The sequence below is a fragment of the Vanessa cardui genome, chromosome 20, assembly GCF_905220365.1.
Source record: "Vanessa cardui chromosome 20, ilVanCard2.1, whole genome shotgun sequence".
NCBI classification, from domain to species: Eukaryota; Metazoa; Arthropoda; class Insecta; order Lepidoptera; family Nymphalidae; genus Vanessa; species Vanessa cardui.
Window position 1 is genome coordinate 5,114,780 of NC_061142.1, and position 15,357 is coordinate 5,130,136.

Sequence of the window (15,357 nt, forward strand, 5' to 3'; positions counted from 1 at the left end):
TTGTTTTTTTTTTTTATTATTCTTTATTGCACAAAAACAAGTACAAAGGGCGGACTTAACGCTATAACAGCATTTTCTGTTATAAAAAGTATTAAAATACTTATTATAATACTTATAGTATTAACTTATTATAAACGTAAACCTACGTAGGTTAACTATCTTAAGAAGTCGATCTAGACATTTAGACATTTTTTTTTAAATAATATTAGCTACGTGGTTAAAAAGCTCGTCATTTCTCTAATTAGATTTCAGTTTAAAGACAGCATTACAATGAAACCTTGCAAATTCCGCCGATTTTAAAATAGATCAGACACCAATATCGTTTCTTCAACCATTTTAGCGGAAATAACATTATCGAATCAATATTACCATGACAAACATGGGGCTTTCGACGGGTATTGCAAAAACAAGTGACTCGGCTGTAAGCTAAAGCTCAAAAGATAGTTGTAGATTGTAACTTTTTAAGCAATCGCTGCCGGTGAAGTACCGACCTTAGATTTTACCCAAGGCCATTTCAACTGTAAACATTTGGCAATGAAAAAGAAACAACAAATAATTTCGTAAATATATATATTTAATTTTATATCTTCCATCAATACATACAACATTGATAGGTAGGTACATCAATTTGGCTGATACACGAACATTTATTTATCAACATCATACAGAAAATTTAATAATTCCTCTTAAAATCAATTACATTCATCGTAAGAACTTTATCAAATCGGGGAAGACATTTGAGGGGATCATTATATTACAATATCTAGCACCTAGTACTAAGAGAGAACTGATATTTTCATGAGTATAATATTGATGGAGGAGTAATACTTTACAAAATAAAACTTATCGAAATATCTTCGGTGTATGCTAGGAGCTATAAAAATTGAAAATAATACAACTAATTAATTTCATAACTAGTAAGACATTACAATCCCTTACCACGAGATCAGCGACAAGTTGATGTCACCCGGTGTTGCTATACTTTCCTTATGAATTCACAGGCCGCGTTTATTATAAAGGTTATTTAATTAATTTATATGTTTATTTTATCAAAGAGAAGTCCCTTTGGTGATTTCACAGTATTTATTTTCCAATTGGTGGGCACTCATGTAGATTTTTATAATCTTTGGACTTATGTGAACTAAATAGATTTTTCATGTCCTTCATCATTCTAACAATGCATTAATTTAACCGCATATTGCAACAATTTGCGAATCAAACATACAACACTTATTTCCTATTATAATATAATACCTAATTATTTTTATAAAGTAACAAAATTAACTTATATTTACAGTATTATAAAATTGATAGCAGTATTTTACTATGTAGACTATGTAAGAAGACGATTTCTCATATTTTTTTGAGAAATCTGAACGAGTAGCAACACTGTCGAGAAAATGTATATAAAGCCGAAATTATTTGTATTTAGAATAATTTATATGAGTATATGAACAATGCTATATTTTTACTAATTCATAAATATCTATAAATTTTCAGAATGCATTTGTTTTAATTAATACACTTGGTTTCAGCGAAATGTAAAAATTATAAAAAGATAAAACATTATGTCTGTATGTAGTGCCTTTTAATACTGGCGTGTACATTTATCATATAATCGGATCAATATTAATTTATTTAGAAATACAAAATCAACAACAGTCTGTATGTGTTAAGGCACCGTTGGTTAAATCTGGTACTTAAAATTATGTATGGTGTATGAAAGAACCACGTCATACTCATTAGTAAGTAAATAAATCCCACTGGTGGATGTGCATGAGATCAAATCCGACATTTATATGATATTCATAACGATAATGAAAACGAAAATATACGGTGTAAACGCTTAGTATTAGTAAAATCCTAATTAATGATCGTTGTTGCAGTTATATAGTTGCATTATTTTTTTTTAAATATTTTCGTTTAAAAGCAAAAACAAAAGTAACAAAATGTATTGCGCTTTAATTTTTTTTTAATATGGCAATAAATTAAATATGTATGATATGATACCGTGGCATATTGAAGCTTTGAAAGAATATAAATTTGCATGAAACGAAAGTTTATTCATAAAATCCGTTTTTTTATTTACTAGATGTGAATGTGACTGGTGAAACAATCGTCTAGATTTGGGTTCAGTCGTCGTCTTTCTTTTCCATTTTAGGCTCATACATTGCGTGCAGTTGCTCTGGTGATATACTGAAACAAATAAAAACAATATTTAGTATGCAAAATTTACAATTATTAAAAACATTGTATATTTATTATTCAGGTATAACGTCAACACTGAAATTGATGTTGTTATTAATATTTGAATATGGAAGTCCAAAATATAATTTTAATATTAAATGTATTCAACACTGTAACGATTAGATATTTTGATTTTTAAAGCTTGTAATGTAGTGTAAATAAAAGCAGTCCGCTGGAGATACTTTAAGTACAGTCGGGGTAAGATAAGGTTAACCATAAGATCTATTTTCGTGTGCTCAGTATGAGCAATAATCTGCTTTACCGATCAAGAATGACATATTGCGTCGCAATGATTTGATGTTTAGATTCAAAAGGTACTAAGAGTTTAAGACTTGATAAAGGAATGAATTTGACAACTGACGAAAGTTTTCTTATTCTGACTGTACAATGCCGGGAATGCTTTTTTTAGCCACGACTCGCATATTTGCGTGCCCTTCCTTCTAAACCGTAGTTATTGGTTAAGATTTAGTTCAAGTTACCACATATCATCTTCCAGAATAAAAAAAAAAAACTGTCAGAATTTAAAAAACGAATATGCAATAGATAGTTACCCAAGCAAGCTCTGCAGGTCGCAAACGAAGCGGTACACGTAACGCTTGCCGGCCGTCTTGTGGATGATGTTCTTGTCGTAGTAGTAGCGCAGGCCACGCGACAGTTTCTCATAGTTCATCTTGGGCTTGTTCTTGCGGATGCCCCAACGTCGGGCGACCTGGAAATATCGAATTTTATAACACATTTCGAAGTGAAACTACATTATGCACTATCAGAAGGAAGGAGGAAAATTGCAAGGACGAAATTGTAAATAAATAACATATTATGTATATATTTGTATTAGGATATTTTTGTATAAAATTGATTTTTTGTTTCATATTTTTAGATATTTGTTGTTTTGTTTATAAGATCGCTTAATTCTTAAGTATATTGCAGACTTAAATAATGAAAGACTAAGACTTAAATAAGTAGGTAAGTTCAGGAAGACATTTTGAATCAAAAATATTACCTACATGAGGTATTATATTAATAAAGGGGTTAAGAATGTATTGTACCTCATCGGGGTCTGTGAGTTTGAACTCCCAGCCGTCGCCGGTCCACGAGATGAACCCTTGGCAGCTCCTGTCGGTGAGAAGCTCCAGTAGGAACTGCCACAGCTGGATCGGTCCTGAACCTGTACAGATAGTACACACTTGCTTTACGATGTACTGGACATTGTTTATATTATCTGAGCTGATTTATTGAAATATATCAATTAAATTTATTCTTAGTAAGTAATACAAATTACAAATATAATATAGATAAACACAGATTCCTCTCTTTCTTTCATCATTGATTTGACATTCGAAGGAAGACAACTTAAACAATCACACAATCATTTCAAAACAATACTTAGAAGTGAAGTCGCAAGTAATTAAGTAATCTTTATTAAAATTACAAATTTGAAAGTATCTTTGTCTGTCTGTCTGACTGTCGCTCTTTCACGATCAAACCGCTGAACCGAATTTGATGAAATGTCCTATGAAGCAAATTTGATGACTCTAAGAAAGGACATAGGCTACTTTTTTGCCTGACACATGGCAATCAATGAATCAACATCCTGTATATGAGTGTATTGTTAATTCTAATATCTAAAGCTTAAGTAATGTTTCGAATGTAACATACCAGTGAAGCAGGGCCCAGAGGCCGGGTAGGGCAGTTTGTCCTGAGGTAGCAGCGCGTGCTGCTCGCCCGGCCACTCGCTCCACTCCGCGCAGCCGCCGTATTCCGTCGCGTAGCCTTCGCCGTAGACTTCACCGCCCGCGCCGTACCTCCCACCCGCTGCTGCAATCATTCATATCATTATTAGTATTGCGATTGTAAAATCAAACTAAATATATAGCTAATAATAACTTAGTATACAATTATACCAAAAGTCGAACTAATTAACCATGATCACCAATATAAATATTTATTTTATTTATGAGTTTAAATTTTATGTGTCGATAGTTAGTTTAATTTCGCAGAATTTTTGAGAGTAGATACTCTCAAAGTATTTTCTCAAAAATTCTGCTTATATCCTTGCCTGGGGAAAATAAGATTATTTTCCCCAGGGAAGGATATACGATACTTTTTAATGCTTAACCATCTGATGACCATCTAAAACGACACTGAATCCTTAGGCGACAAATAAATAAATTCAATATTAAGTAGATAAACCCAACGAAATGACTTGACCGAATAAAAAAGTATATAACAATAGTCCACATTTGTACCGCAATAAATGCAAAGGATGGTTGGCGAAGAGGAAAGTCACAATTTTAAAAACAGTGTCATCAGCAGTACTTTTTTTTCAATAAGACCAATTACGATATAAATCGAATGAATTGAGGCAATCATTTTAAAATATATTGAACATTAAAATTAAATTTAAGTACATTTAATATTTGTTAATGTATAATAATTACGTATTTAAATGAAGCGGATGTCTACTTTTACTTCCTTTCAGTAATTTAAGTGTTAAAATCGATGGAAGGAAGCAATGGCGGAATTACTTTAGGCAATTGAAACTGTAAATATAAAATATTAGATAGTTTCCGATCTATTTAAGTAGTATCTATCACGAATTTGATCGATAGATGATAAAATTTTACGAAGCCTTATATTCTAACGGAATGACGTAAACTCTTTGTTGTTGTGTATAGTACTTATATATTTTTTTTAATAACAGCCTTCGTCACTTAGCTTTTTTGCATACAATTATGTGATAAGGAATGTTATACTGTTGCCATTTGTGGCTGTATGTATTCCCTACTCGTATAAAAAAGTTAAGAATGTTCTACGATCAGTAAATGGTATTAGATTGAGAGAATGTAAGCGGTTCAAGTTATTCCGGGATATTGGCAGCGCTAGATAAAAAGTATTAATTCAAACGCAACAGGATGTACGTTCCCATTTTGTCGATGTTTATTAATTGCCTGATTACGTAGCTAAAAATTGTCGTCTCTACATTAGGTACTAATTACCTAGAAGTTCATAAATATTCTTCTGTAGAAGTTAAAATGTTCTCATGGAATTCATAGATTTTTCATAATTTAATCAGGTCGAGTGGATGTTAAACTTACTTCTTGGGTAAGGCTTGGTATACGCGTGAGGCTGGTACTTATGCTCGTGTGTAACCAAGGGCTGTGTGTGTGCGTGCGCGTGATGGTAGTAGTCGTCGAGGTAGGGTTGCGAGGGCGCCGGTGGCGGGTACTCCGGCTGGTAGTACTCGTCGAGGGGGGAGGTGGCAGCGGGCGCAGGCGCGGGCGGTGCGGGCGCACCACCGCTCGCCTCGGTGTAGTATGTGTTGGTCTCACGAGGGCCACCTGTTGTGTAGCCGCCTGTAAAAATAATGATTGTTTTAAGAAGATCATTTTAACAACATATCTTATGCTGAAATAAATATGAACTGAACAAGAACGATGTCCAAAGTTAGGATAATGTAGAATTTATTACGGTTCATGTGAATCTTAAAATTTTTACCACTTTTATTCAATTAGGTAGGTATTTGTCATTCAAACGAAGACGACAAAAGTTTTGTAACACTGTTACAAAACAGAGGCTGTAGATAATAAGAAACGTTTAGATTTTAAAGGTGCGTATGCAAATTTAAAATATTGTGCATCCTTAATGCGATGAATGCCTTAATTAAATCGGGTCTCTGGATTAAGCATAGGTATGATCCGTCTATTTCTTTTGATCTGTTGGTAAAGCATACCCTCTTTTTTATAAATGCTTACAATATTACAATGATGGAACCAAAAAATGTTTGATAATAAGGCTTAGATTTTTATACAAAAAAAAAAAAAATCAAAAGCCAAAAATCAGGACATGGCATCGGGCGTGTGCGGCAGACGCAGCGCGAGTATCGAGGCGCGACGGTCGCGGTTCACGGCACGCCCTTTGTTCTGCGCGTGCGCCGGACCCTGCCCCCCGCCGCCTCACACGCCCGACACATACATGTTACCACATCGCGATTTTTAACTGTTTTTTTGAAAGTGCTAATTTTATTAATCTAAAACAGATTTATGTTATTTATTGAATTCCTATTAATATCTGTACATTTTATTTAGTTATCTGCATGTAGATACGACTCTTATAAAACCAGTGGATATAAATGTACGTAAATCTCGAGGAAAAATAAATATCGTAAGTATTTGATGAATCAGTAAATATTGCAAAATGAAAAATCTAAAACAAAACTTATAGGAAGCCATAATTATTCATGTCCGGGCGTCTACAAAACTTTTTCTCGTTTAAAGTACTAAAAATAAAACAGCCAAAAAATCACACTCGTACCAGAGGTCAAGTTAATTTGTGTTCATTGTGCGTGATATACCACTTTTTATCGTTACAATAAGACAACAAGTTAATGAACTCTGGCCTTTATGGTATACGCAACAAGGATCATAATTTATTAAACATTACTCAGCCACTGGTCACCGGTCAGCGGTCACGCATGTCATATTTACTGTTCGTACTTCGTGTAACATGTACAGTGTTGTGTTTGTGCAAAACTATTTGTATGTTGTAGGAAATCGAGGGATTAGAGGACGATGACCCGAGTCAACATATGTATTACAGAGCCTGGCTATAGACAATGCAGTTTTTCGGGCCTCTGCTATTTTACAAAGTCCAGTTCCCTTTATGCGTTGTTTTAATATATTACCTAGCATCTATGTGACAGAAGTAAAAGGTTGTCTCAATGCCAAAATGCTACAATAATTGCATGTCTGATAGAACTGCCTTAAAGTAACACTTACTTTGAATGTCCTTCCTATTCCTGGACTAAGGAGTCAACATCAAATTTTAAAGAAAGATAATAATGTGAAAAATAATTACGTTCCCGGTTATAAGCGTTCATGAATATATGGTGTTTATATTAGAATTAATTTCTCCTTTATATTTATTATCTTTCGCATAGAGAAGGCTTGAGTTTTAATTATTTTCTTAAATAAAAACCTGGAGATCTAATATCAATAACAAGCCATAAACATTTAAAGTAACCTCTTCTTAACTTATAAACTATGTAGATAGATATACTTAGTAATTATTTGTTGAATCAAAGATTGGCTTAAGTTTATTCATTAAAAATAAATGATTCAATATGTTTTTTTTTTAATTACTAGAGTATACTTATATAATGCAAAATTTGGAACGGTTTTTATATTATATTAAATGCACTGGTACAAAACTTAATTTAAATCTAAAAGAAAATGTTTAAACAGAATAGGTCTTTCGGTTGACTTGTATTTCCAATGTACCTAGAGGTCGAAACAACGCTTACTAAATACCTATCTAAGTAAAACTATTTCTGATTTTTATTTAGGATCTAGGTATGTATACTTTGTGGAATGTATGAATTTACTTGAAATCTAAAGTGAATAACTATAATGTGACATAGGTTTACATAATCATGGAAATTTCCAATACTTTTAGTCTAGTTTACCTACCTCGGAGTCTATCCTAAGCGAAACAATTGCAAAGCTACAATGAATGTAAAGAAACATAGTTTAAATAAGTCAATTGAAAAAAACCACTAAAGAAAGCCATAAAATCTAAAATAAACGTAAACTTTTTACTAAATGTCACACGAAGAGTGATTGTTTTGCTCAAAAAGAACAAAGGCGCGTAAACAAATCACCGGTTGGTGTCACACGGACAAATAGAAGTATTTTAATGAAGCGGTGTCGGCTCATTACAATTCCCTTCAGTCGTCACCGCTGTCGCTATAAATCGTACAAAACATCACTATCCCGAAAACAGCACCGCGGGAGTGACCTTAGACACGAACGCTCTACGGCTCTACAGCGTCCCCGACAAATTACACGCGAGGATTTTTTTAAAAATGGAATTCCTTTTTATTTGAACTCCAATGCCGCAAAATAAGTCTTCATATTTTTTTTTCTAAAATAAAAGACGATGGTATTATTTACATTGCAATATATTATTTTATATCTAAATTAGAATTTACCTACTAATTAAAAATAAAACAAGACGATTCTTATCGGGAGTTTCCAGGAAGCCTCCGACTGGCCAATTACATTTTTCCGCATTCATTAGCGATATAAAACTGAAGGCAATTGAAGGTCGTAACGAGCTTATTGATTCTACGATGCAATGATTGGAAGCGAGTTGCGAGATGATCAGATGTATGAGACAAATTCGGAGCGATCTCGAGAGGCGTGCGCGCGGGGCGGGGCGACCAATCGAGCGCGGCCACGCCTCACTCGCCGGGTCGAAAGGTCGCGCCACTCGCAACCATTGGCGCGGAACGCTGGCAATGATACGACGCTGTTCTGCTTAGAGCACCTCTACACAAAGCCTTCAAGTATTTACAAGATTTTGGTATATTAAGCAGACTGTATTCGTAGTGAAGTTTTATTTTAATAAAAAAAAATACTCTTTTAGATATCACTTTTCATATAAAATTTATCGATTTTTGGTCACGTCTTTTATTATTACAATACGCATGAGTTTTAGAGACTAGATGAAACTTTTGTATTTGACTTACAAGTACTTAATGGAGTTCCATATATGTAGGTACCTACATAACATATGTACCTATATACCTACATATGGTAACTTTAGAGGCCCCGGCAGCTGCAAGGCATGTCATCAACTTTTTTCATATATTTTTTCGTCAATGAAATTTGAGACCCGCGAAAATATTTTTCAGATAGTTTTTTTTGGGAGCGCACGCGCTAATGGCCATATGGTGTGGTGTCAACTGCAGAGCTGGTACAGTGTTACATCTAAATATGACACATTATACTTATTTTTGTGTTTCATGTATACCATGTATGGATATATATTGAAACTAATTTCTATTACTTCGTAACAAATGAAGAAACTATTGTACCTAATTGTAATAAAATGTCTAAGTTCCTAATTGAAACAGTGTAGGTAGGTAGCTACCTAACCTAAGTTTTCCACTAACATTGCGTAAATCAAAATATTAACGAATATTATTGTTTTTGTTTTCAACATAAACTATATTAGAATTCTCCACGAATGAGTTCGCCGCGCCAATTCCAATTTGGGAGCGGAAGTTGAAATATGATTTTTTAAATTTAGAAGCAATGGCTGCCGCAGGTGAGCGCCCGGTGACAGCTCCGTGTCACCCGTATGCTGCGCTATTTTGATGTTCTGTTTTCGTTAATTAACTGTAATAATTTACCAAATCACTACATTTATTGTAGACATATATATAATACTTACATAGATTTTCTTCGTAATTGGAATAGGTATGTAAAATAAAATAAATTAAAAGTTGCTAACGAAATTATTACTAGTAATTAATTCCAGCAACAGATTATAGATATTGATATACCTATATTTGAGAACATTCTCAAATATTTTGCAATAATTGATTTATTTAACAGTGTTATTACTACTGATTTAAAAAAAATATGACAAAGAAAATATTAATGATAGCGAATTACGATTTAGAAGAGCCTTGTTATTGCTTTATTAAATATTTGAACTGTTTATTTGTAAAACGTACTTAGATGTAGTGAAAATAAAGTTTCAATATTTTTCAGGATCAATACGCGATACGAATGTAGAATTTCATTACAACAAAATTATTTTTAAGAAGTATATATGTATTTATTGTGACGAAATGTATAAAAAAATAATGTCCTCTTATTTTAATTTAAGAATGAGAGCAGGTGCATAGAAATAATTTGTCGAATGACATGATTGTTACATAAGGAATAGCTCGGTTATATTATAAATAAGAAAAAATAACGTGGGAAAGTGACACGTATATAAAAAATCGGAGGAAATTGCTGTCATCGTACAGATTTTAAATCAAATACAAAATTGGAGCATCGGTCGGCAGGAAGTGTTAAATATATTAATGTCCAGCCGACGCCGGCCGCTTTGTCACGTGGTCGCTCTATCATATCTAAATAGTACGTATATTTTTACATTCGAGAATAATGAAAATTCATAACTTTGTTCATTATATTCAATCGGTTGTCTAGCGTCGGTTTTTTAACGAGACAAACTGTGTATCAATGTCAGGGCGTTTGGTTGTGTAGGTGTAAAAGCACCATTGTGATAATAACATTAATGTTATGTATTAAGGCGTTTTAATAAAATAATTATTATCTAATGACATTGGTAAAATTTAGTAAAAAAATATTCGAACGTTTCAATCGTTCTTTCGGGACGCGTCTCGGTGAAATCACCTCCTACCAGATCCGATATTTATGACCTATAAAATCGCGTACAACACGCGCATATATTTAAACGCGTTTTTTTACAAGACTGCACTAAAACTATATTTTACATAAAAATAAAATGATCGGTGATAAGGTTTTTTTTTTAATCAAAATATTACCGGGCATGCGTTGATATCCGGCAGAGCATTTTGTTAGTGTAATTTATAAACAAACCGTCCTAGCAGATGTTGAATTAGATTTACCACAACAAAAACAAGTCGCCAATAAAGTTCAATCAATAAATCTTTGGAGACATTTACTGTTTATTTTTTATTGTGTGTCAGAAAATGTTTTTAATAAATTGTTGCGCATGCGCATAGAGTTGGCGAATACGATTCCTAGAAATCCAATCATAGTTCAATAAAAGCTCAAAAGCACTCGGCATTTACTGAGCTATTACATTGTCTAGACTATAAGCCATAGACTATAAATAGCACTAGAGGTCACGCGGTAAAATATTAATCATAACTCTCAGAAGGTTTGCTACGTCGGTAGTTGCACGTTTAATACTAGTAAAGATTTTAATCATTAATCATTATTATTATTAGAGAGAGGGCGATTTTGTTCCAGAAATAATAATTAATATATATGTTATTAAACTTAAATTTCAAAAATTTTGGTACTAAAAGCTGATACAAAAATATTTAAATATATAACAAATTGTATGGATGACCAAAAAACATTAGAGTGTCTTAATTTGCATAATTTGATTTTAAATTGTTTAATCATGCAATAAATGTCATAAAGTACAATGTAGTGTTCTAAGTTCTATGGCAGGTCTGAGAGAATTAGTTGTTGGCGAGGCAGGTGTGCGGCCACCTGCGCACGCGCCGACAGTCGTTACAAAAACGCATATGGGGGGCGCGACCTGTTACACTGTAAACATTGACCGTCATATACGCCATGGCCGACATAAGGGAAGCCATTAAAGTTATTGTTATAATTTTAATCGGTTGAAAGCCGGTTAAATTTAAAACAGATTTCGATTTAGGCTTCCCGTAAATCCGCTTAAAAAATTTAAAACCGACTTATTTATAACAATTATAAAGAACTTGAAGTAAAGAAGGATAATACATCCATATTATAATTCCAAAAGACGTTAATTGTTATGAATTTTCAAATACCTCTGATAATGTTAATGAATACTTAGTATGTGTTGGGGATGCGTGAGGGGGATGATTGATAAGTCTGTTTATCTCGATAAAGTTTACATTCTTGTGAAATAAACTCCTAATCCCACGTCAATTAAAAACATATAATTATAATCTGTAATTCACTTGATCTCTTGATCAGAAAAAACAACTTTCTACTGCATTTTTCTTTCACCTAACATATCACCTCGCCATAGTTATTAGCTTTAGCCCAATAGTGCGAAAACGTATAGTTACTGTTTTCGTAATATCGTTTTACATGAAAGAGCTTAACAAATTCTCATGAGAGATATGTTGTTAAAAAGCTTTGAAAGACGATCTTTGCAAATGTGAGAAAGGCACTCGTCTCAGTTTCAAAAAGATGTTTCTTGAGTGTGTATTACGTGTTTGATAGTTATTATGACAGGACAATATCTAGAGTCAAGTAGCTAACAGGATGTAGTGGCGCTATGGGGACGGAAGAGGCTCATCAATGCGATACGTGACGTCTCAGCGACACCGTGAAATAATCCCTTTATTGGCGACACGCGAGATTTTTATTGTTACCATTATATTGTTAAACAAGTTTCGCGCTTCGAATATTAATTTCATATTATTTCCGCTTTACTTAAAACATTTCAAAAGTAATCTAATGTAAAATTACATCTACATGTAAATACAGGCTCATGGATTTGTATTGAGCGATGTTAATGCTTATAGAAATATTTCCTATGACAAATATATTTAATAAATATACGATACAAGCGCAACTGGAGATTATACACGTAGATCGAAGTATAGCATAACATATTGAATTAAATTGATAAAATTATTTCAAGCAACATGACATATATATTAATAGCTGTAAACGAGATATCGACATCTAATTTCACCATAGCTCTAAGAAAAACTAACTACTAATGTATGGTATGGCGGAAGGCGATTTCAAGTTGGTGCAGGCGCGCCGGAAGTGGCCATGTTGATGAATGAACATGACGTCACCGTGACGTGGCACGTGGGGATAGCATACAATATCCGGATTACATTGGTATGTTTGTATTTTGTTTTAGACATCAGCTGTAAATGTCTTAACACGATGAAATAACATTAGTTCGAGCTATTTCTGAAAATGCAAACATTATTAAATGTATTGAATGTTTGTAAGGTCACGATTATTGATTAGACACATAATTATTAAAAGTATTTCGTGGAGTGATGTAGTAAATAACATAAAAATACGTGGAACAGCAAAATAAAATTATAGATACGTTCCATGTATGCGTTTATAAGGAAAAAAAAATATATAACACATTTATCTTTAAAGTTTAGTTGCTTAGAACGAGTTTGTAATTAATAATTATCGTTAATTATTGAAATATTTTAATTAACTGTCGTGGGTTTGGTGTTCAATGTAATTTAGCAACCACTGTTGTTCGTAGTTGATTTTCAGTGGCATCTTTAAGGTCAAAGTCGTTGTTCGCAGGTCATATGCAACAGCTGTGTGGACTGCGTTAGACAGGTGTTTCTAACACAATCTTTATAGACTACTAACTATAACGCCGGTAGATCGTTAACAATTTGCACGTAATGACTTCGACCGTCCCATGCGGGAGTGCATTGATCGCTTATATGCACATTAAGCTTTAATTTTAAAACATATTTATAATACGTCTTCTTTTAATTTTTAATAAGTTTTGCTATGCTTTAATAATAAAAATTAAAAATTGTTATTGTAAATAAATATAATATACGATCAAAATAGTTTATAAATTAAATGAACTGATAATACATATAATAAATTTTAATAATTTGTCGGTTTAAAATGTGAGAAAATTAGTTTAGAGACGAATTAGTCATCATTTTTATATATAGACAACCAATATTTCCGTTACATTCGACAAAATTATACAAATGTCTGAGCTATAGATATGAGATATAAAATCGATTTTACTAGTAGCAATATTAATATCGAATTAAAACGAATGATGATCGATTTTTATGTATGTTTGTATCAAATTATGGGATATATAATTTTACAATATGATTGAATTTATGATGTCAATGATCGTTCGACCACTTTATAAGGCCTTCGATGGATACGAGCTAACGGCTACGGATTACAAAATATTCGATTTGTATTCGTCATTACGGTCACGTCAACTTGATTATCGAATAAGATTCGCGACAGACTGTAAAAGGAAGGAACCTATTACTGAAAGGTGAGCGACCTGGTCCGTTATTATTTGTTTGTATCCGATTGTAATCGATAAAGACAAGTTTAAAACGATTATATCGATTATATCCCATGCGTTATAAATATTCATTTAAATTTTATTTTTTAATTTTTAACTCCTGTATTTCGCACGGAAATAATTTACCGCCTTGATTTTATAAGTTAATTTATTACACATAATAAAATTGTTAATATTATAGAAATTGATTCGAATGTTTCTTTTTTTTTATGGCAATAAAACTGTTTATCTAAAACAAGCTACATATTTAATTTCAAAATGTCAGTCCTAGATAGTCATCAAATGTCCTTAAGATAGCCAGGGGCCTCTATTGAATACTTAATGAAGTTTTTTTTAGCTTACGTATTGATGGATAGATATTAAAATGCAGATGAATCGTTCACATTATATTCACGTAATCTATATATGCAAATGTAAGCTGTGTGACAATACTGCGAAGCTTTTTTATGCGCGTCACGCGGCGGAAGTGCGGCGAGGTGCGCCCGCGCCGCCGGATCCAACATGGCGGCGAAAGTACTTCCGGCCTGACTGAAGAGTTCTCAATGAAGCCCGTTCGTCTTGTTAACATACTCGTAGATACTAAATTATCATTTCTTGTTCTCCATAAAAAAAATTAAAATAAATAAAAGGCATTTATTTTCAGTTTTATCTTTAAATAAATCTATATATGTTGTGTCTTTATATAAAAGTTAGACACAACATTTTTTATACGCAAATATTAATATTTGTACATATAGCAAAAATATATTTTAAATAATTAAGAATCGTATACTGATTTTAATATATCTAACTTGTTGGAAGGAAAATAAATAAAGCGCGCATGATATCGAATTGCATTTGTCCTTATTTACTTATTAATTAAATAAAACAATAATTGTTAAAATACATTCGTAATAAAAACTTTAAATATTACTTATTTCTTTCGTTTGAAGACGTATATATAAGTAAGTTATTTAGGTTGTTTATTTGTTATTTTATAAAGTGTTTTTGTTTTCAAAATTATAAAGTTTAATCGCTGGACAGGCTTGGACCTTACTATAAAATTATTATGCATCTTGATATCTAGAAAGATAAGCGAGGTAGACTAACCTGCAGGCAGCACGTAGGACGGGTCAGCGCAGATGTTATCCACGGAGGGGTCGAACGAGAGCCTGTTCTGATCACCATAATGTAGCTTGTTGGAGCCGGAGCCCACCGATTGTTCGTAGCCTAACCTCGCCGCACTTAGCGCTTGTTCATAACTTAACCTATTGTCCGTTTGCTCGACTGTGTCGTAAGGTTTCACTTTAACACTGTAGTCCGTGAAATTGAGTTTGGTGAGGGTGGACATAGGGTGAAGAGGCGCCGCGCACGGAGGCCCGGCGGCTTCGCGCGGCTCTACTAGCAGCATGGCGGCTGCACACCGCCCGCTCTCACTACACTCTATAACTTCATTGCACTCGATCACTATTTCAATTTACTTTATTTACTATTATTATTCTTTCA

The 15,357-nt window shown here is 33.1% G+C and overlaps 1 protein-coding gene across 4 annotated transcripts in view; it reads right to left on the reverse strand.

Annotated features, from left to right (window-relative positions):
- Positions 1 to 553: 553 nt before the first annotated feature.
- Positions 554 to 15,357, reverse strand: part of LOC124538182 (ETS-like protein pointed) — a 126,412-nt gene continuing 111,608 nt past the window's right edge. For 3 of the 4 annotated variants that reach the window (XM_047115140.1, XM_047115144.1, XM_047115143.1), the window contains 5 exons: positions 5,343 to 5,600; positions 3,904 to 4,062; positions 3,294 to 3,412; positions 2,799 to 2,956; positions 554 to 2,196 (listed from right to left, as the gene is read on the reverse strand). In XM_047115140.1, the coding sequence (XP_046971096.1) occupies positions 2,133 to 2,196; positions 2,799 to 2,956; positions 3,294 to 3,412; positions 3,904 to 4,062; positions 5,343 to 5,600 (758 nt within the window). In that variant the 3' untranslated portion in view covers positions 554 to 2,132. The remainder of the gene's footprint in view (positions 2,197 to 2,798; positions 2,957 to 3,293; positions 3,413 to 3,903; positions 4,063 to 5,342; positions 5,601 to 15,357) is intronic. The other variant, XM_047115141.1, reaches the window with a different exon arrangement.